The sequence below is a fragment of the Schistocerca cancellata genome, chromosome 2 (genome assembly GCF_023864275.1).
Source record: "Schistocerca cancellata isolate TAMUIC-IGC-003103 chromosome 2, iqSchCanc2.1, whole genome shotgun sequence".
In the NCBI taxonomy this organism is placed as follows: Eukaryota; Metazoa; Arthropoda; class Insecta; order Orthoptera; family Acrididae; genus Schistocerca; species Schistocerca cancellata.
Window position 1 is genome coordinate 126,192,461 of NC_064627.1, and position 22,524 is coordinate 126,214,984.

Below are 22,524 nucleotides of genomic sequence, written 5' to 3' on the forward strand. Positions count from 1 at the left end.
TACACTTAACATGTATTTAATGCAGTGACTTTCTGCACCCTCATTCCCTTGATCATTGCAGGGTAAGAGAGTGCCCTGAACCTCTTGTTTTTATTTTAATTTTTATATTCCAGGAAAAAACAGCCACATCTGAAAAAGAAAAGAAAGAAATGTAGGGCCGAAGTGACATCCTCGGCACTCCACTTGGAAGAATATCCTAGCTCATGAAAGTGCGCAAACCTAGGGCTCTCCATCTCTCTGGGGGATCATGATACATGCTGTCTAGAAAGTTCACAAGCTGCGTTTTGTATTTAGAGTCACGTCGGATGATCTCGTGTGTCCTAGTAGATAGAGCCAATAATGCATTCCCAATACCATGGACTGCGAGAGCACATAGTGCAATGTGTGTCCTGTAATCGAGCGGATTGCGGACGTTTTCTGTGAGAGGAAAAAGACCAAACTGAGGAAGAATAAAACGTCCGTCGTGATCGAGGAGCTGTTGGTGCGCTGGAGGAGTGCCACAATGCGTTGCGTCAGCCGCCAAACATTCTTCGCCTCACTGCATCGCAGACAATGTTCACCGGTGTCCTGCATGCCACACATGAAGCAAGGTGTGGAATCGACCATATGAATGTCGCGAAAATGGTCGGCGTGACTGTCTTGCTGTTAATAAATGTATACCAAGACGATCTCGCTGCCGTGGTGAGGAGAGGCGTATAGAAAGCACGCCAGATCCCTCATTGCGTATTTAAGTTTGACAACATTGATGCCATGATGACGCCTCACCTGTTATACGTCAAGGTCCGACCATCCCCATCGTACAGCACTGTAATCAATGATTAGCGATTACTTGCATTCCCCATGGACATACGATGCATGGAAATACGTTCTCCGTCGAGTTGTCCAAACACCGAGCACAGTCCCTCCAATCGACGTCCATGATCGATAAAATGCACACCATAATGCCATAGACTTCCGATTAACGCTAGGGCGATGGAGCCCTGAAGAAAAGGTCACGAAGCACCCTGTAGTGATATTCAAGTGAATCCCGGAGCCATCTCGCTTTTTCCTTGCCGTAATTTACAAGAGACCTTCGTATCACCGGTTTTGCGCATTGCAGCCACCATGAAAGAACCGTACTGCGCATGTCTACCACGGTTCTTCATTCCGCAGGTGACATTCGGGGTCCACCAATAAGGATGAACTAAGTTTCAGCGAACTACGGCCCCGCCAGACCTGCTACCGTCGGAGGGTTAACGTATATAAAGTATGCATAAACCTTATCAAGTATGCAAGGTGACCCGTAAAAGCTGTGGGCCAGCATTAAGCAGCCAGCACATGATCTCGTAATCCATCGTAAACACAAATCAGCCGAGTGGCTACCAAAAAAAAAAAAAACGTGCAATCCTCACGTTCCCCGTGGGACTTTTTCTATGTGCCCATCAGTATTAGCTATCGGCAGACCGAGCGTGACGCATTGTAGGAGTTAAAATTCGGGGTTTGAGCCTTTGGCGTGAGAAAACACAATTAAAATCCCCTCCTAACAAGATGTGACCAGGTGTGCCACGGAAGAGTGGTGCAATCTCCTATGAGTAGAATTGCGCACGCGCCTGCCGATTTTCATATTCGGAGGGTGCATAGATGTTGACAATATGAATACCGTTCACGGTCATCGCCAAAACACCGGGCCGAAGGGAGATAATCGAGGTCTTCCTGGACCAAGATCACTGTGCCACGTCTTACGTCTAGTGTCGGCGCTCTCGAAAGGAAACATTGCAGGTTTCTTACATCAGCAGGATATCCACGTCCGTAACGTAGATCATGTTCCGGAAAATTTGCAACTTTGCAATAAATCTTACGGTATTAAAGTTCACTGTTCCCACCTTATATGCTAGGTTCGTTGTCGTCGTCATGTTCGTGTCATGTCACTGTAAACTCCAAACACTATGTCTACTATTCGTGCTGGGAGGGTTGCCCACCAACGGGCTTCTCTCTATATTGTTCTTGTCCTGTGGTGGCGTCCTGTATGTGAGCCGTCATCAAATGGGGCTGCCAACTCGTCTACCTCTTGGACTTGCTCTGCCCAGTCACACTGGTCACTGACATCCGGTCACCATCCGAAGAAATCATTTCGACGTCCTAAAAAGACACGTGTTCCATGTCAGACGTCTCTTCGGCTCGAAGATCCTCTGTGACCCCTAGGCTAGGGGAGGATGCGTCGTCCGCAGTATGGCGGCGCTTCTTGCGGGCGTTGTTTTCGCCCCCTTCCTCTGCCGCCGTTGCTAATCGGGCGCTCGGTGATCCACTGCTGCCGCCACATTCTTACGTCCTTGCTACTTGTGAGGCTTCCGTATGTTCCTCCCTTATCTGCTGTGAAGAGGGTGTAGGGACATCTAGCTTGTCACCTCCCTGCGACCCTGACTCGGTATGCTCTTGCATCAACATATCCGTGTCAGGCTCCGATCTCGGCAACCCCTTCCGGCGGTTCACCGACACATAGGTCATCGGCAGTAGCGTGAAAACTTCTCACTATGACGCTTCTCCACGTGGCAGTTGCATGATTTGGCGTTGTACGCACTCCGAGCGGATATTTTCTTCTCCACTGCAGTGAGAACATGTCCGCGGCTGGCCACCGTAAATGACAATAACTCCACATCTTCAAACACGTAAGTATGAAGGGATATAATTGTTAAGGGTGATCCTCACCTATCGGACGCCCTTTAGCACGGGATAGGTGCTAAAACTCGCCCAGCGTTCAGACGTGTGACTGAGTAGCGTCCCATATGGTCGCAATGATTCCATAACCATCAATTCTGGTACCTCAAAGGCAGTTCAAAGATCCGTACAACCCTCACTCCGAAACCTGAACAGACACTGCAACATCGCTGACATGGCCATCAGAGTGTCGAAATTTAAATCCCCTTTGGAAAGTTCTTTCACATGCAACTTCATCGGTCATGTTGACGTACATTATGCTGCGTACACTGGGTAGGTGTGTCCCAACTGTATCTGTAGCAGGTAAGCTAATTTCGTTGCCCAAAAAATGCTCGATTTCAAAAACATCGGGACCGGCATATTCGTTGTCAAACATAAATTGTGTCACAGTCTTTCTGAAATTATGTGCCATTGCGGTCTATTCGGTGAACAACAAGCGCGAGTATCAGCAATATAAACACTTCGTGTTCCATATGCGCTAGCAGCCGGGCAACAGATCCAAACTGCGCCACTGCCTAGTGCGAGCTCACCCCTAGACCACGAGTGTACTCCTTGTAAGTCATCCTGTACGGCTGTTGTAGCGTTCTTCTAGGTAAGGCCACTTCCCGGTGCTCGCTCTTCAGTTTACAGACACACTATAGCCACAGAGTCATATTATCGTCATTGCTGCCGTACATTTCCACCAACTCAGTGATAGGAAAGCTCATTAATCAACAGAGCCAAATATCAACCGTAAAACCACTGGAATTTCTTTCGAGAGACAATTTTTTAAATTAAACTCTGTAAGCAGGTACAGTATTATTGACAATGGCACTCCTAAGTCGGGCTTTGTCTGACTGAGGTCGAACTGATCCAACTCTCCTATCGCACTCGTCTTGTATGTTTCGAGTACCTCGCTTAGTTAATCGTCTCTATATGTCCAGACCATCGCAACATACCTTTCTCACTACTCGACGCTGCATGATCTTTCACTCCAGCTGGTTACACATTACGTATCTTGAATAAAGCTAATTATCAAACATAACAACAATATTATTTATTGATAAAATTAAATTGTAATTTATCCATAAAACTAAATGAGAATGGCTGATGAAAAGTAATGTGAATATTGACTTTATTTCTTCTTGGTGAGTTGGGTAAGTCAAGAATGCATATTATTTTTAATTTGCGGCATGATCTCAGGTTCTCGATGATAGGATGACTTCCCAGTTTAATGTTGATAAGGATTCATTCTTGAACATGACTGATCGCATGAATATACATATCTGAATAAGGGACGAACAGTAAATGCTAATTTCTTCAGCTGATAATGAATCAAGAATACTACTCAGTATGTTAAAAACTAACATATCTTCGCTTCCGAGCATTCGCCTAATGACAGACTCACCAGCTGAGCCTGTAAAAATAGGAATAAGGAAACAAGTCGTATATGCGGGACAAGTACTTTTATTTGTTACTAAACAAGCTTATATTTATTTGTCATCCTCCCCATCTGTTTCACTTATTTCCGACTCAGAATTATTATCATAATTCAAGATGAGCCCTTATTAGTTCCTTAAAACAAAATTATCTTCTTTCGTCCGATCGCTCGCTTTTTTTCCACACTTCAGGAACCTTCAATGGAGTAGATAAAACAGGTTCTTCATTTTTGGTCAAAAGTTTAGGGACCATGTTGTAGTATTCCTGAGTGCTGAAGCATCAGAAGTATAATGAAAGCTGCCTGTTATCAATACCAAAACTAAGTATTTGTTAGATGCTCGAAGCGACAACTTGCCTTATAATTATTACGATGATAGCTCGAATGTATGATCTCAGCCGAATCTCGGAGTGATCGAAGCTGGCACTCAGGTAAAGCTAAGCGTTCTACCGCCGCCTTAGCGTCATTTGGCAGAAACTCACTATCTCATCCGCCCTCGTTTTCTCGTGTATTTCTGCCTTCGTTACAAGAGATTTAGTCCTGCTGAACTGGAGGTAAGCGCTGCTCTGGCTACCTGAACACGCTAAGCAATTTAAGAGTCCTTTGCCACTCACGTACGTACTGTGACATTAATTGATACGGTGAGCATCTGCTATATGTAACTGAGCGTTTTATTAAATACACTCCTGGAAATGGAAAAAAGAACACATTGACACCGGTGTGTCAGACCCACCATACTTGTTCCGGACACTGCGAGAGGGCTGTACAAGCAATGATCACACGCACGGCACAGCGGACACACCAGGAGCCGCGGTGTTGGCCGTCGAATGGCGCTAGCTGCGCAGCATTTGTGCACCGCCGCCGTCAGTGTCAGCCAGTTTGCCGTGGCATACGGAGCTCCATCGCAGTCTTTAACACTGGTAGCATGCCGCGACAGCGTGGACGTGAACCGTATGTGCAGTTGACGGACTTTGAGCGAGGGCGTATAGTGGGCATGCGGGAGGCCGGGTGGACGTACCGCCGAATTGCTCAACACGTGGGGCGTGAGATCTCCACAGTACATCGATGTTGTCGCCAGTGGTCGGCGGAAGGTGCACGTGCCCGTCGACCTGGGACCGGACCGCAGCGACGCACGGATGCACGCCAAGACCGTAGGATCCTACGCAGTGCCGTAGGGGACCGCACCGCCACTTCCCAGCAAATTAGGGACACTGTTGCTCCTAGGGTATCGGCGAGGACCATTCGCAACCGTCTCCATGAAGCTGGGCTAAGGTCCCGCTCACCGTTAGGCCGTCTTCCGCTCACGCCCCAACATCGTGCAGCCCGCCTCCAGTGGTGTCGCGACAGGCGTGAATGGAGGGACGAATGGAGACGTGTCGTCTTCAGCGATGAGAGTCGCTTCTGCCTTGGTGCCAATGATGGTCGTATGCGTGTTTGGCGCCGTGCAGGTGAGCGCCACAATCAGGACTGCGTACGACCGAGGCACACAGGCCAACACCCGGCATCATGGTGTGGGGAGCGATCTCCTACACTGGCCGTACACCACTGGTGATCGTCGAGGGGACACTGAATAGTGCACGGTACATCCAAACCGTCATCGAACCCATCGTTCTACCATTCCTAGACCGGCAAGGGAACTTGCTGTTCCAACAGGACAATGCACGTCCGCATGTATCCCGTGCCACCCAACGTGCTCTAGAAGGTGTAAGTCAACTACCCTGGCCAGCAAGATCTCCGGATCTGTCCCCCATTGAGCATGTTTGGGACTGGATGAAGCGTCGTCTCACGCGGTCTGCACGTCCAGCACGAACGCTGGTCCAACTGAGGCGCCAGGTGGAAATGGCATGGCAAGCCGTTCCACAGGACTACATCCAGCATCTCTACGATCGTCTCCATGGGAGAATAGCAGCCTGCATTGCTGCGAAAGGTGGATATACACTGTACTAGTGCCGACATTGTGCATGCTCTGTTGCCTGTGTCTATGTGCCTGTGGTTCTGTCAGTGTGATCATGTGATGTATCTGACCCCAGGAATGTGTCAATAAAGTTTCCCCTTCCTGGAACAATGAATTCACGGTGTTCTTATTTCAATTTCCAGGAGTGTATATCTGCATCTTTGAGTCTGTGTACGAGTTATTTACATAGCTTTGTAATCTCCCTACCTGCACTTAATTCTATTAGTGGTGATGTCCACAGTAATTAAGTGAGAGACCGAGATTAATTAAGCCTGCAAGTACGGCAGGAAGACGTTGCCTGGCCGCCGATCATCACTCTACATTGTGTGCTTGTGTACATTTTAGCAACAGCCTACGATGCCAAGAGAAAGTTGTACAAACCCTTGGATCCCCGCCGGCCGATGTGGCCGATCGGTTCTAGGCGCTTCAGTCCGGAACCGCGAGACCGCTACGGTCGCAGGTTCGAATCCTGCCTCGCGCATGGATGTGTGTGCTGTCCTTAGGTTAGTTAGGTTTAAGTAGTTCTAAGTTCTAAGGGACTGATGACCTCAGATGATAAGTGCCATAGTGCTCAGTGCCATTTTGAACCTTGGATCCACCTTAGAGGGAAATAAAATGAGTGAAATAGAGGAAACTTTTAGTCTTACTGTATTTCATCCCACCAATCTTCGAAGCAGTTCATCTAAGTCTGATTCACCAAGAGGACAGCCCAAGTGATCGTGGAAGACAACACCACTACCAGCAACTGAAATATGATGGAAAATACTGAGCCATAACGTTAGATGCTTCAAGGATGCAAAGTTTTGTATTTTTGCACTGTAGTTTACGAAAATATAAAGAATTCAGATTTACCTTGTGTTGTTCTGTTATAATTTATTGTATAGAAAGTTTGGAGGAAAATTCAATGCCTTCTTAAGGAGTCCTTAAACATGGACACGCTTTTGTATATTTAATGGACTTCAGTCTTTGGTATTAACAATCAATGTACAAATGAAGTGGAAACAGCAGGTTACACCCAGCCAGAGTGACTATAACTCGCTGAAGTTTATTTTCTAAATTGCTCTTATTCCACTTGGCGTCTTGGAGCCTCAGTTACAGTCGGTAAACCCCATCCGATATGAAATTACTCTGAGTGTCTTGTTTATTACTCCAAGCGCAAGTTATCACAAATTTAAAGGAAATTATGAAGTACAAGTAAGAGAAGTGCTGATAATATTCGTAAGAGATCTGATAAGATTCTTATTCTTAATTTCTACAGTTGCTACACTGGTGCAGAGACGGTACTTACACTGAGGGATGGATCCCGCACTGGGCAGCTGAACGGTCTGCACGCAGGAGTTCAGAGATAATGCGGTGCCCAGCTTGAAGATGGCGATGTCGTTGACAAAAAGTACGTTATCTCTGTAGGATTAATAGAAAATAAGTGAGAGTCGGCTTGTCGATAAGGACACTTCACGTACTCTAATTTTAAAAATTATCATATCACAGCCGTTCATTTGAGCCTTAATAAGGTGTAGATGGCGGTTTATTTACCAGTGAAGAAAACAGCAACGGCCGGTATTAAATTATGGCAAACGATACTAGAAACAGGAAAGAAAATCCACCTGTTGAAAGACCGACAGGAAAGAGATCCTATCAGTGGCCGTCAGCTATCGGCCTTAGGGAAGCACCACACTCTGTTTGCCTGAACTTTGCCCTGAACTCCTGCATCTACAATCACTGTTAAGATGCGATCAACTATTTAAGATACTGCCTACGGAAGACTCATGCAGTGTCTTCCTGTTCCACCATCATAATTAATTATATGAACTGCCTCAGCAGCGCGGGATTAGCCGAGCGGTCTTAGGCGCTGCAGTCATGGCCTGCGCGGCTGGTCCCGGCGGAAGTTCGAGTCCTCCCTCGTGCATGGGTGTGTGTGTTTGTCCTTAGGATAATTTAGGTTAAGGGGAGTAGGACGTCAAACGGGCCGACTTGGAGCAGGAGAGTCACCACAGGACGTTTTAATTTCCACTGTCTATACTTTTACAAATAAATTCATAAAACTTTAACAGCGTGACCAGGAAGGATTCAGGATTCATACTCATAGCAGTGGAAGCTCTAAAACGTAACAAAACACATTTTTTTACATGTGAAATTTCATCACTTTTTCACTTACTACTGGCTGCATTTGTTGCTATAGGTACGCTTCTCTTCCTAAGAAAGAGAGATTCTTCGATGACTTTTGAACAGCATACAAACCATAGTTACAGGTGTATGAAACTCTAGAAGTTATTTAATTTATGAAAAAATGAATCAACTGTAACGTTTTAAAGTTCATGCTTAGAAAAAATTCAAGTTTCATAGTTAATTATCTCAATTTTTTCCACAGTTTTTTAATAGATTTGGAAAATTCTAGAGTTTCATACACCAGTAAATACTGTTTGTATGCTATGAAAAACTCATCGAAGAATCTCTCTTACTTAGGAAGAAAAGTGTACCTACAGCAACCAATGCAGCCAGTAATAAGTGAAAAAATGATGAAATTTCACATGTAAAAAAAGGTATTTTGCTACGTTTTTTAACTTCCACTGCGATGGGTGTGAATCCTCAATCCTTCCTGGTCATGGTGACAAAGTTTTACGAATTTATTTGTAAAAGTATAGACAGTACAAATTAAAATGTCTTGTGGTGACTCTCATGCTCCAAGTCGGCCCGTTTGACGTCCTACCCGCCTTAAGTAGTGTGTAAGCTTAGGGACTGATAACCTTAGCAGTTAAGTTCCATAAGATTTCACACCCATTTGTATTTTTGAACTGCCTTATAAATACCGCGTCCTTCACATAGGTAACCCCAGGTTAATAATCAATTGTCACGTCAGTTTCAATTGCACTGCGCAACACAATTAATGGGCCACATTCGCAAAAACCAGTAACAGTTTCAAATTTGGTGAATTGTGTCGACAATGTTCCTCTGTAACGGTGCAAAAGCGTGGCGTCATGTGACGTCACACCCAGGGTCGGCGACGCTTCAAACAACCAAACGTCGTCACTTACGAAAACAAGACCACAACTCCGAAGTTCATGTGAGCTGTTAGGTGGGTTAATAATGTTACCTTGGCACCAGACTTCACCACAATTTTTCCCAACACCACTGCAGACATGTCAGACAATGGGAGGGTCGTCAAATCCCCTATTACACACATTTCGCCCCTTCTCTTGACGCCTCTGCGATATAGGACAGAATCCGCCCCTTCTCTTGACGCCTCTGCGATATAGGACAGAATCCTAACGTCCAGCGACGTAATCACACAGCATTCTTATGAGTGACCGAGGAAAAATTTCAAACACACCGCCGCTCAGAATCGGTAAGAGAAGTCCTCAGGGGGTGGCATACAAGGCATCAATGAAACCACCGCTTCTTTGAGGCTTTGATCCCACACATTTTGCAATCTAAAGCGGCAGTTCACAGTGTAAAGAGCAACAGGACGACGTTCTTGACAACTTTTGACTCTGTTGAACCCTCCTGGACGATTCAACCTGTCCCTCAGGACAGCCTGTACTTGTAACCCCACTGGACGTATAGGGATCCTTTTGGAGCACGACCGCAATTTTTGCTTTTGTGTACAGGGCGTGTGATGACCTCAACCCACAGGAAAAATAATTATCAAAATCTATACTGTGAAGTCATCCAAAATTCTAGTTGGAAAACCACACTCTTTGTTATACTTCTCCACTGGTCACGATCCCACTTTGTTTATGAACTTAAAACTCGAATATTCACGAGAAACTGCTCGGAAATTAACCTGAACCGACAAAATTGTGTATATATTCTCTGAAACTTTAAAGACATCTAAGACAATATCTTAAAGGAATTAGAAAAAGTGACAAAATTTCGTGAATCACACACAATACTGTTAATAATTGCATGAACACTGGGGGGGGGGGGGGGGGGTTCAGCATACATCTACCCACTTTTGAGTATAACCAGTGTCTCTTAATACTACGACTCGTAGCAATACAATATCAAAAACTTTTATTACTGGGTAAACAGTCCCTGCGTGATTTGACAGCCGACGCTCACGTCAAGACTTGTACCAATACGGGAATAGCAGCTTTTACGTTATTGGTCACAACGCAAGCAATTATGGCGGTCGCCGTAATTTTCGCGCGACGCCATATTTCGCGACAAAATACTCTTATTAGTCACTGTCATATATCTAGTCTCATGACAATACATAAAACTACATAAAATAACTACAATAATTTTGACATGCAAGGAGAATTAGTTCTAATGAGACGAAAATTTTATTTTAGTTAGCAGAAAGCCAACATAAACTAAACAAAGAATTTATTTGACTAGAGTCTGTAATTCTTATACTTTTAATAAAAAAAGAAAGTTTCTAGGTCAGGGGATAGCGTTCGGGGAAATCTCTTAACTTTTTGTTGCAGACGAAGCGTTGCGTTGGGCAGCACGATGTCGGCGGGTTACGATGATAAGAGCAGGATATAGGAAGTTCCGCTGGTTAATCTTCTCCGGTGAAACGCAAATAAAGTTCCGGCACATCTGTATCATTAACCCCGTGGTGATTAACAAACCACAAGACGCCAGTATACGACCGTTGTTGACATGTCCTCTCTTTCAAAGAACATTACGTAGACATCGCTCGTTTTTACACTTTATGCACTGCCCGTGACGCTATCGTCCATAATTACAAAGTTCGTCACATTCATATAGTCTTAGCCACAAATACAAAGTTCATAGAATTGTTCTTGTGTGTGAAGCACACCGTAAACAATGTCCACTCTGTTCTCGCATTTCAAACTTCGACAACGTCACTGAAAGTCATTTATATTTCACAGTTAATTAAAGTCTTCACGTTCATGGCTCGATAGAATGTGATAGACAACAGTTCCGCCACCCAAAACCAATACCAGCAAAGTTCATTCGCATAAAAGCACTGTTCGTGTCGGCCACAACAAAGTATTGTTAGCGGCACTTTCACAGTCTGGTTTATTTGCCCTTAAAGTTCGCTCGTGATGACATTACATACTGCAGTGGTAAAGAGAATTAACAATATGATAGTTCGGTATCACTGTCCATACAATTACGTATGCTTTTCTTAAAACACAGTACTCTTTTTCCACGCACGCTTCACAGACACACCATCCACCATCCCCTCTACTACACAACAACCGTTCGACTATCGATATCACTATCGCTGTCACCTGTCTATAGATGTTATGTCGTTTTAGTAAATTACATATATCTTTATAGATGGTATTGAGTGCATTTTTCACAATTAATAATATTCCAAAAGAGAACTTTCCGAACTATACCACAGGTACAAAGCAAGAAACATATTTATCCATTGGCAAACGAAATAATCACAATTACATCTTTACATTAAAAACGACAGTAGAATGTTGCATAATCACAGTTAGAAATGCCCATATGAACAAAAGAGAAAGAACAGAAATCTAAAGAAAATCACGAAAAAAATTTTATATGCCTAATTAGCAATGCCTTCACAGGCGAAACCACTAGGTCCGCGGGTGAGACATGTACATATGCGTGAATAAAATGATAAAGGGCCCCTCTGAGATTTCCATGATCCGCACGCCGTTGTCGGGTGCTTCAAAAATCTTCCTGTACAGAGATAGCCATTCACTGATTCTTAGGTACCAGCGGGACAGACAACCATTTCGACAAACCTCGTCTGATGGCGCTGTGTCTCTGAATTAGCGCCTGCCTGTGAAATCCAAGGGGTGTCGAAGATGATGGCTGTCACAGCGCCAGCTAGGAATCAGTGAATGGCTGTCTCTGTACAGGAAACATTTCTAAGGTCCGAACGAAGGTGCGCGGGTTGAATCGAGAATGTTACCGAACTGGAGGCATTTCGAGAAACCCTATACCGTTTTATTCACTCATGTGTCAATGTCTCACGCCGCAGGAGGGCGCGAATCAGGAGAGGTGAACAGCTTTTGCCACTTCGGATAGCGTTCAAATTTCGCGGAATTGCTTAGAACGGTTCTTAGTGGTTCCACCCTCTAAACCATAAGAAAACGCTTTCTCGTGACACTCCACAAAGGTGCGATGACGTTTAATGGGGTTGTAGCCCCACAATGTCCTCAGAGAAGGTTCAGATGGCTCTGAGCACTATGCGACTTAACTTCTGAGGTCATCAGTCCATTAGATCTTAGAACTACTTAAACCTAACCTAACCTAAGGACATCACACACATCCATGCACGAGGCACGATTCGAACCTGCGACCGTAGCAGTCGCGCGGTTCCAGACTGTAGCGCCTAGAACCGCTCCGTTAGGGAATGGTTCATCGCGCTGCGAAATGTTGTTTTCAAATGTGTGGGAATCAACGCCAAAAGCGAAGGAGTAGTTTCGTTGACGCAGTTTATGACACCCGTTGACGCCTTGAGCGGTGGTGTGTCTGAAACGTTTTCCTAGGTCAGCCGTAAGAAAATCGATATATATATATATATATATATATATATATATATATATATATATATATATATATGGTATCCGAAAAGTCTTTCCCTGATTACATAAATTGAAAACTCAGGCTAGAAGTAAGATACAAATATGAAACTTGTGTCTTATTGTTTACAACTATCAAAGTTTTTTTCTGTTTTAGGTTCGCAGTACGTAAGTAGTGGATGAGGTGCAGTGCCCAAGAAGCCATGTTAACGAATCAGGAGAAGGCACAGTGTGAGGCACAATCACCAACCACAGTGCAGAGACACTTCCAGACAACATTTGGAAGGAATCCACCTGATGTCAAGAGCATTAAAACCTGGTATGAGAGGTTCAAGAACACAGGATCGGTTGCTGACCATCCAAAGTCTGGTCGACCAATAACCTCAGCAGAGAGGTTGGAAGCTGTAAGGCACTCTTACGTCCAAAGTAATCGGTGCGCAGGGCCTCACGTGAATTACAGACGCCAAAAAGCTCTCACCATGATATTTTACACAAACGTTTATTGTCTCCTGCATACAAAGTGCAAATCGTTCAGGCCTTGTTGCCCAATGACTGTACACGTCGATATGACTTTGCTGTCGAAATACTATCACGTATTGAGGACGATGATGGTTATCTCAGACGAATTGCCTTTTTCGACGAAGCGATTTTTTTTGTCAGTGGAGTAGTGAACCGCCATAATGTGCGCATTTGGGGTTCACAACCCCCTGGCGAGGTCATGGAGTGCACCGGAGGCAGTCCAAAGGTGAATGTTTGGTGCGCGCTAATGCACGATCGAATTATCGGGCCATTCTTCTTCGCTGAGGCTACCATCACATCTGCAGTGTATCTGGACACGTTGTAACTGTATGCTGTTCCTCAGCTGCTTCAGTATCACCCCGATGTCTTGTTTCCGCAAGACGGTGCACCGCCTCATTGGGATTTGGACGTCCGTGCCTATCTCGATATGACCTTTCCTGGGCGATGGATTGGTCGTGATGGGCCAACGGTTTGGCCTCCACGCTCTCCTGACATAACCCCATTAGACTTCTTTTTATGGGGTTATGTCAAGGACGAGGTCTACCGAACACGTGTACCAGATCCTGAAACCCTGCGGCAACGGATAACCACAGTCGTTGAATCGATCCCTCCAGTGATGTTGGCTAATGTGTGGACGGAAATTGAATATCGCTTAGATGTGCTACGTGCGACCAAGGGTGCTCATGTGGAAGTTTACTGATGTGTGAAAAAAACTTTGATAGTTTGTAAATAATTAGACACCAGTTTCATATTTGTATCTTACTTCTAGCCAGAGTTATCAATTTATGTAATCAGGAAAAGACTTTTCGGACACCCTGTATATGTAGCGCAGAAGCGTCAACAGAAGGGGTGCAAAGTCCTTAAGAGGGGTGTCACGGGTTTCCTATGACACGTCCGCGGGGGCCTTGGACTAAATTTTAGTGACGTTTGCTGCCAATGTGACATTATTAACCCATCTTGTAGTTCACAGGAACTTCTGAGCGTCGCCTTTTCTTCGCCATTGCCGACACCTTGCTGTCTGAACCATTGCCAATACCGATGGTGACGGTGCAGGGCACCATGCTTCTACACCATAACAGAGGTAAGTTGTCGGCATCTTCGAACATAACTTCGAACTTCTGCGTCGCAGTGGGAGTGAGAGGATTTCGGAAAGCGGCCCTTCTATTGTGTTGCGCAGTACAGCTTCCCCCAAAATAATTATTTTAAAACAGTCTCTAACACGCACACTTTGCGCGGATAGTGGTCAAAAATTCACCCCAGAAGGAGAGGCTAAGTTCACGTCTTTACTCTCCCTGGATAGTCAGGGTGCACGATCTGCTCTTCCACCAGTGACGTCTGTTCGGTGCCCTCGTCAGTGCTGAGGTTCAGTTCTCCGGCCACCGCCTGTCAACAGCAAACAAGAAAAAATTCGTCAACGTGTTACACTTTTGTCTTCCTTTTTAAACTCATCTGTGCCTGTCTTGTGCTGTTCTTCTCATCTCAGTATACAACCTGTCCTGCAGGCCGTTTTACAAATTCCAGTCTTTGTACGCCTCAGTCTTTGTGTGCCGGTATAAACCTTCCTGTTTACTACTACATTTAACTGCATGTGGACGCGTTTTACACGCTATAGATCGTGGTTATCGCTGCAAAACGGGTTTTCGGACGTACCCTTTTTTTCCATCTCAAATTTAATACGACTCTTTAAACCGGACAAAACAACCAGATTCTGAAATATTCGCTTTTCAGTTTCTCATTTTTATTATTTCCAATGACAAACGCAGACATCGAACAAAGACTGAAAAACTTTAAGAAGTCTGCATTACACGTTTCAAGACAAACAGACTCAAAATATCAAATAAAACAAGTAAATAAAAGAAAACTAAGACAATCTACTTTCTGCAGCTTTCGCGAAGATTAATGTAGGCCGCGCGGGATTAGCCGAGCGGTCTAGCCGCTGCAGTCGTGGACTGTACGGCTTGTCCCGGCGGAGGTTAGAGTCCTCCGTCGGGCATGGGTGTGTGTGTTTGTCCTTAGGGTAATTTAGGTTAAGTAGTGTGTAAGCTTAGGGACTGATGACCTTAGCAGTTAAGTCTCATAAGATTTGACACTCATTTGAACATTAATATAGGGTTAAATACTAAAAAACAAACTCCAATATTCTCCTGTTTCATTCCTAATTTTTTGAAACTCTGCTCAAAAATTATGTTGTAATTGAGGATCATACATCCACCTGAGCACTATAAATAGTCAGTGGTAAAGGGTGAAGGCTTGGTTTGGACACCTCTTATTTTTTCGTGCTAAGTTGTCCGTTTCCAAGGATTTGCAGGCATATAAAGGAATATTACATAAACACAGAAAGCAGACCAGTTGCTTTCTCTTTTGCTTGTAAAGTATGAGTGAGCCACAAAGTTTTTAATTTTTTTCTGTTTCAGTAATTTCCTTTCTTTTTTATTATTTCATAGAAATGGCAGACATACGAGTATAATAAGATTTTGTGTAAAATTTGTGGCGTTCTTTTTCTGTAATTGTTTCAAATGAAAAACCCTTTTTGCAATCAGATACAATTATTTTCTTTCAACCCGGTGTAGGCTGTTACACACTCCTGTGCACATACACCGCAACAGGTACACTATTGTCTCAGCATCGCAACACCGATTCTTGTGTCACATGTTTGTTGGTCGCTTCTAACTGTCGGCCTTGTTCGTGAAATAACATTGATTGCGTTTCTCACTTTTTATGATAACCCAATATTTCAAAATAGTGGAAATTTTCGACTAAACATTAGACGTTGTTTAAAAGTTTTGTTTTAACAACCAAAAACTGCAGCAACACTGCTATGGGAAACTGACGTGCGGCACCGGTTTTTTATCCGTTATTAGCAAAAACAGAATACGTGTTATATCCAATAACGAAAAATACCAATTATTCTAAACTGAAACACCGGTATCGGTTTCAAGCGATCGGTTTTATCCATCCCCATCCGAAGCCCGAACAGCCAGCTCCTACTTCTGATCCGCGTTTTCCGTTGACTTTCTTCTTCTCCTGTCGTTTGCGGATCAGCTGCATTTCCTTCTGTACCTACTCATTTAGAATTTCTTCTACAGTAACATCTCAGATGCTTTCCCGTCCTTCTTCTCCATGTTTCCTGTGGCCCAGATTCACAGAAATCAAATGTTGTGCTACATGCTTGCACAACCAGAAACTTCTTCGTTACAGTATACCGATATTTGATGCCAGTATATGAAGTGTAAGAATTCCGTTACCGTGTGATTAAAAAAAAAAGAAAACACATGACGAACGGAGCGATGAGTGCATAAGAAGCATAGTAGCACGCAGCAAAAACAGTATTCCTCTCCATAAGATACTTACTAATAGCAGACATTGATCTGAGAAAAGATTTTTTAGATCTCTGGAGAACAAACATATACAGAAGCGATTCATGGACTGTGAGAAACCGGGAAAGAGAAGAATCTATGGATCTGAAATGTTGAAAAAAGTGGTATGTCAGAAAGGAGGTCTTGAAAGAATCGGCAAGGAAAAGAAAACATCGTGTGTGAAATACACTAACAGACATAAAGGACAATGTTATAGGACATCAGAAAATAACTTCCATGATAACAGGGAGAGCTATAGAGGACAAATATTGTCGGAGAAGACACAGATTGGAATATGCAGAACGAATAATCAAGGAGTTTTGGTGTAACTGCTACTTGAGACTACCAGACTGCCACACGACAGTGAGAAGACTGATGAACCAAAGGAAAGAGCACTTGAAAAGAAGTAAGTTTGCTTCCCGTGCTCCGATTTATTATGGATACTACATTTCCTTCGATCATCGTCTTTAAGCAGGCTTATTACATAACAGACAACCGTGTCACGTCTTATTGCAGCTAACAGTAAGAAAGATAATATTAACACTTGCAATGCTTGCGCCTAACAGTCATCTACGCTTCTGGTACACCACCAAACTAGCGACTCATCATCTCCTTTACTGTAACAAAAACATAAAAGGAAATCCAAATTTCACGAGATTCTATTGAAGCGTTTCCAAGGTTTCCCGCGTATTGAAAAACAATATCTATACGGTACTGGAACTCCCTCCCGCGTATTCGCTGGGATGTAGCTTGTATTCTAAGCTCGCTGCGATCTGGCATCGAAGAAAAACGAGAGACATGTGAGCTTAAAAAACGTCTTTCCTGCCCGTTGTGAATATGAAATGAAGTAAAAGAAAAGAGTAAACAAGAAATGCCTCCATTCAGAAGATGGCGCTGCTGTCCTCATACAAACTACAGTTGGACAAAGTCAGTACCAGCCACTTGCATGATAACAGAAGACAGCTCTCTCTTACTAATAGTAGTGCACTTTATGCAAATCTCCATATATATATTTCTAAATGCTACATGAATGTCAACTTTTTCTGTTGGTGTTCAGTCATATCAAACTAAGGCAAGAATGCTATACGGCTTACAGATTAAAATTTGTTGCTATTTTCTTCTCATGCTTAATGTAGCGTAAACCGATATTTCATAAAAAGTCAGTCTGTCATCGGAGCTCGTGTGAAGTAAGAAAATGTTTGATTTACTCCGCGAGCACCTCGCTTCCGATACTACTAATCGTGAAACCGATGCGACAGACAGACCATCTTCAAATCGACCACGAACAGCTTTCGTTCCACTAAACGGAGACGTCAGTCAGGACAGTCAGTAAATTGTTATTCGAAGACTGTGGATGAAGTTCTGTACTAGTTCAAGCGCGGCGCAGTAAATACACACGATCAAACAAAGTTTTGCAACACTCCGGTTCCCAGAACCCCTGAAGATAGACGTTGACTGTGGATATTGTATCACATTATTTATTTAGCGTATGGCTAATACAGACATATCATGAAATTACATATACATATGTACATATTGACACACAAGAATCTTAAGTTTGTCTTTACAACTGAATATCCAGTCCTTCAATCCAGCGCTCCAGCGCACTGCATCTGGAGTTGCTGGCAGGAAGTCCTCTTTGGCGCCGTGATAGGCTCGAATCCTGCATTCACTGACAATGTGGTGAACTGTCTGGTATGGAGCCCCGCAGTCACAAGCTGGATCAGGCAGCTTCTTCCACTTAAAGAGAGCATCCCTGCATCGCCCATGGCTGGTACGGATTCTGTTGAGAGTAGACCAGGTCTTGCGTGGTAAGTCGAATCCACTTGGAAGTTTAGCACCTGAGAAGATGTTATGCAGGTGCACATCTGTCACTTCTTCCCACCGACCTTTCCATTCTTCAAGAGGTTTGAAATTCTTAGCAACCATGTCAGCAGCATCGCACGGAGTTGGATGTCGTGATTTCAGTCTCTTGCGATTTAAAAGTGGCAGGTCGCTATGCACGTGTAGGTTAGAATTCCTGGAGATCTTGTGGAATTCTCTCATAAGGGCAGTACATCTGCGTAGATCAGGAGGCATTATACCGGTTAACAGTGGAAGCCAATAAACTGGAGTAGATCTCATTGTGCCAGATATTATGCGCATTGTCGTATTCAGCTGGGTATCAACAAGCCTTGTATGATGACTATTCATCCAAACAGGTGCACAATACTCAGCACTTGAGTATACCAAGCCCAGAGCTGAAGTTCGCAGGGTGGTTGCTGAAGATCCCCAGGTAGTTCCGCATACCTTATGGAGGATGTTGTTTCGAGTCCTCAGCTTTTGAGCTAAGTTAAGAAGGTGTTGTTTGAAGCATAGTGTACGATCCAGGATGACACCAAGATATTTTGGGTTCCAATTGTGACGAAGAATTCTGCCTCTGAAACTTACTTCCAGTTTTACGTTCGCCAACTGGTTATTTAGATGGAAGCAACACACTTCTGTTTTACTCACACTGGGTTGGAGTCTCTAGATTTTGAAGTAATTGTCTAATGCAGACAGGTCATTGGCTAAAATCTCTTCTGTTGTCTTCATTTCCTGGTGTTTGACGGCTAGAGCCAGGTCATCGGCATAGCAGTAGTTTCTGGACGAAGTGTCAGGTAGATCAGATAGATATAGGTTGAACAGTAAGGGTGAGAGAACTGATCCTTGAGGCAATCCGTTGTTCAGCTTCCTCTCCTTACTTATGTTGCTTCCAGTGATTACCTGGAACTTCCGATCACTTAGCATGCTGTTAATCAGTCGAGCCATTGTTCTGCGGAGAAATTTGTAGATAAGGCCTTCCCTCCACACAGTGTCGAAGGCGGCAGTTAGATCAACAAATGCCACAGATGTTTTCTGCTTCATTTGGTATCCTGACTCTATGAAGGATGTGAGAGACAATACTTGGTCGCAGCAGCTGCGCCCTGGTCTCAAGCCTCCCTGATCAACTGGAACGTTCTCTAAGATAGCGCTACTTATTCTGTTATATATTAGCCTTTCAAGAAGCTTGTAGCAGCAGCTGAGTAGGGAAATGGGGCGATAGTTTTCTACCTTGTTGCTGGGTTTGCCAGACATAGCCCCTTTGACTGTTCACAGGTGTCACTAAACCCGTCCAAAGATGCAAACAACCATGCATGAGTAGCGCCTATTAGATGAAGGGGTCCGACAGCCGATCAGTTCCAGTCATTCAACCAGGAAGGAGGTACACGGCTCGTGTTTTCTGTAGTTCAACCATGCCTAGACGGTCAATAACGCGGTTCTATCCCTTCCGCATTGTTACTTTCTGCCAGGAAGGGCTCTCAACAAGAGAAATGTCCAGGCATCTCGGAGTGAACCAAAGCGATGTTGTTCGGACATGGAGTAGACACAGAGAGAAAGCAACTGTCGGTGACACGCCTCGCTCAGACCGCCTAACGGCTACTAATGCGCTGGATGACCGCTACCTCCGGATTATGGCTTGGAGGAACCCTGACAGCAACGCCACCGTATAGGATAATGCTTTTCGTGCAGCCATAGGGCGTCGTGTTACGACTCAGGCTGTGCGCAGTAGGCTGCAACTTCACTCCCGACGTCCATGGCGAGGTCCATCTTTACATCCACGACAGCATGCGGTACAGATAGGCCCAAAACCGTGCCGAATGAACCGCTCGGGATTGGCATCTCTTTCTCTTCACCGATGAGTGTCGCATATGCTTTCAACCAGACAACCGCCGGAGACGTGTTTGGAGGCAACCCAGTCAGGCTGAACGTCTTAGACACACTGTCCAGCGAGTGCAGCAAGGTGAAGGCTCCCTGCTGTTTTGGGGTGGCATTATGTGAGGCCGGCTTACTCCGCTGGTGGTCATGGAAGGTGCCGCAGCCGCTGTACAATACGTGAATGCCACCCTACGACCGATAATGCAACCATATTGACAGCATATTGGCGAGACATTCGTCTTCATGGACGACAATTCGCGCTCCCATCGTACACATCTTGTGAACGACTTCCTTCAGTATAAAGAAATCGTTCGACTAGAGTGGACAGCATGTTGTGCAGACATGAGCCCTATCGAACATAGCTGGGACAGATTGAAAAAGGCTTTCATGGACGACGTGACCCACCAAACACTCTGAGGGATCTACGCCGAATCGCCGTTGGGGTGTGGGACAATCTGGACCAAAGGTGCCTTGATGAACTTGTGGATAGCATGCCACGACGAATACAGGCAAGCATCAATGCAAGAGGATGTGGTTCTGCGTATTAGAGGTACCGGTGTGTATAGCAAACTGGACCACCACCTCAGAAGAAGAAAAGCGTCGTACAATATGCGTTAGATGAGTATGTGCCAAGCAAGATCGTAAGAGATGGAAAAGAGCCACCGTGGTACAACAACCGAGTTAGAAAACTGCTGCGGAAGGAAAGGGAACTTCACAGCAAACATAAACATAGCCAAAGCCTTGCAGACAAACAAAAATTACGCGAAGCGAAATGTAGTGTGAAGAGAGCTCTGCGAGATGCGTTCAATGAATTCGAAAGTAAAGTTCTATGTACTGACTTGGCAGAAAATCCTAAGAAATTTTGGTCTTATGTCAAAGCGGTAGGTGGATCAAAACAAAATGTCCAGACACTCTGTGACCAAAATGGTACTGAAACAGAGGATGACAGACTAAAGGCCGAAATACTAAATGTCTTTTTCCAAAGTTGTTTCACAGAGGAAGATTGCACTGTAGTTCCTTCTCTAGATTGTCGCACAGATGACAAAATGGTAGATATCGAAATAGACGACAGAGGGATAGAGAAACAATTAAAATCGCTCAAAAGAGGAAAGGCCTCTGGACCTGATGGGATACCAGTTCAATTTTACACAGAGTACGCGAAGGAACTTGCCCCCCTTCTTGCAGCGGTGTACCGTAGGTCTCTAGAAGAGCGTTCCAAAGGATTGGAAAAGGGCACAGGTCATCCCCGTTTTCAAGAAGGGACGTCGAACAGATGTGCAGAACTATCGACCTATATCTCTAACGTCGATCAGTTGTAGAATTTTGGAACACGTATTGTGTTCGAGTATAATGACTTTTCTGGAGACTAGAAATCTACTCTGTAGGAATCAGCATGGGTTTCGAAAAAGACGGTCATGTGAAACCCAGCTCGCGCTATTCGTCCACGAGACTCAGAGGGCCATAGACACTGGTTCCCAGGTAGATGCCGTGTTTCTTGACTTCCGCAAGGCGTTCGATACAGTTCCCCACAGTCGTTTAATGAACAAAGTAAGAGCATATGGACTATCAGACCAATTGTGTGATTGGATTGAGGAGTTCCTAGATAACAGGACGCAGCATGTTATTCTCAATGGAGAGAAGTCTTCCGAAGTAAGAGTAATTTCAGGTGTGCCGCAGGGGAGTGTCATAGGACCGTTGCTATTCACAATATACATAAATGACCTGGTGGATGACATCGGAAGTTCACTGAGGCTTTTTGCAGATGATGCTGTGGTGTATCGAGAGGTTGTAACAATGGAAAATTGTACTGAAATGCAGGAGGATCTGCAGCGAATTGACGCATGGTGCAGGGAATGGCAACTGAATCTCAATGTAGACAAGTGTAATGTGCTGCGAATACACAGAAAGATAGATCCTTTATCATTTAGCTACAAAATAGCAGGTCAGCAACTGGAAGCAGTTAATACCATAAATTATCTGGGAGTACGCATTAGGAGTGATTTAAAATGGAATGATCATATAATGTTGATCGTCGGTAAAGCAGATGCCAGACTGAGATTCATTGGAAGAATCCTAAGGAAATGCAATCCGAAAACAAAGGAAGTAGGTTACAGTACGCTTGTTCGCCCACTGCTTGAATACTGCTCAGCAGTGTGGGATCCGTACCAGATAGGGTTGATACAAGACATAGAGAAGATCCAACGGAGAGCAGCGCGCTTCGTTACAGGATCATTTAGTAATCGCGAAAGCGTTACGGAGATGATAGATAAACTCCAGTGGAAGACTCTGCAGGAGAGACGCTCAGTAGCTCGGTACGGGCTTTTGTCAAAGTTTCGAGAACATACCTTCACCGAAGAGTCAAGCAGTATATTGCTCCCTCCTACGTATATCTCG

At 44.5% G+C, this 22,524-nt stretch overlaps 1 protein-coding gene across 1 annotated transcript in view; it reads right to left on the reverse strand.

Moving 5' to 3' along the window:
* The window catches only part of LOC126151686 (elastase-1-like), a 117,401-nt gene that overhangs the window by 62,049 nt on the left and 32,828 nt on the right, over positions 1-22,524 (reverse strand). Inside the window, exons 4-5 of the mRNA XM_049915961.1 lie at positions 14,337-14,440; positions 7,354-7,466 (exon numbers count right to left, since the gene is read on the reverse strand). Coding sequence (XP_049771918.1) covers positions 7,354-7,466; positions 14,337-14,440 — 217 coding nt within the window. The remainder of the gene's footprint in view (positions 1-7,353; positions 7,467-14,336; positions 14,441-22,524) is intronic.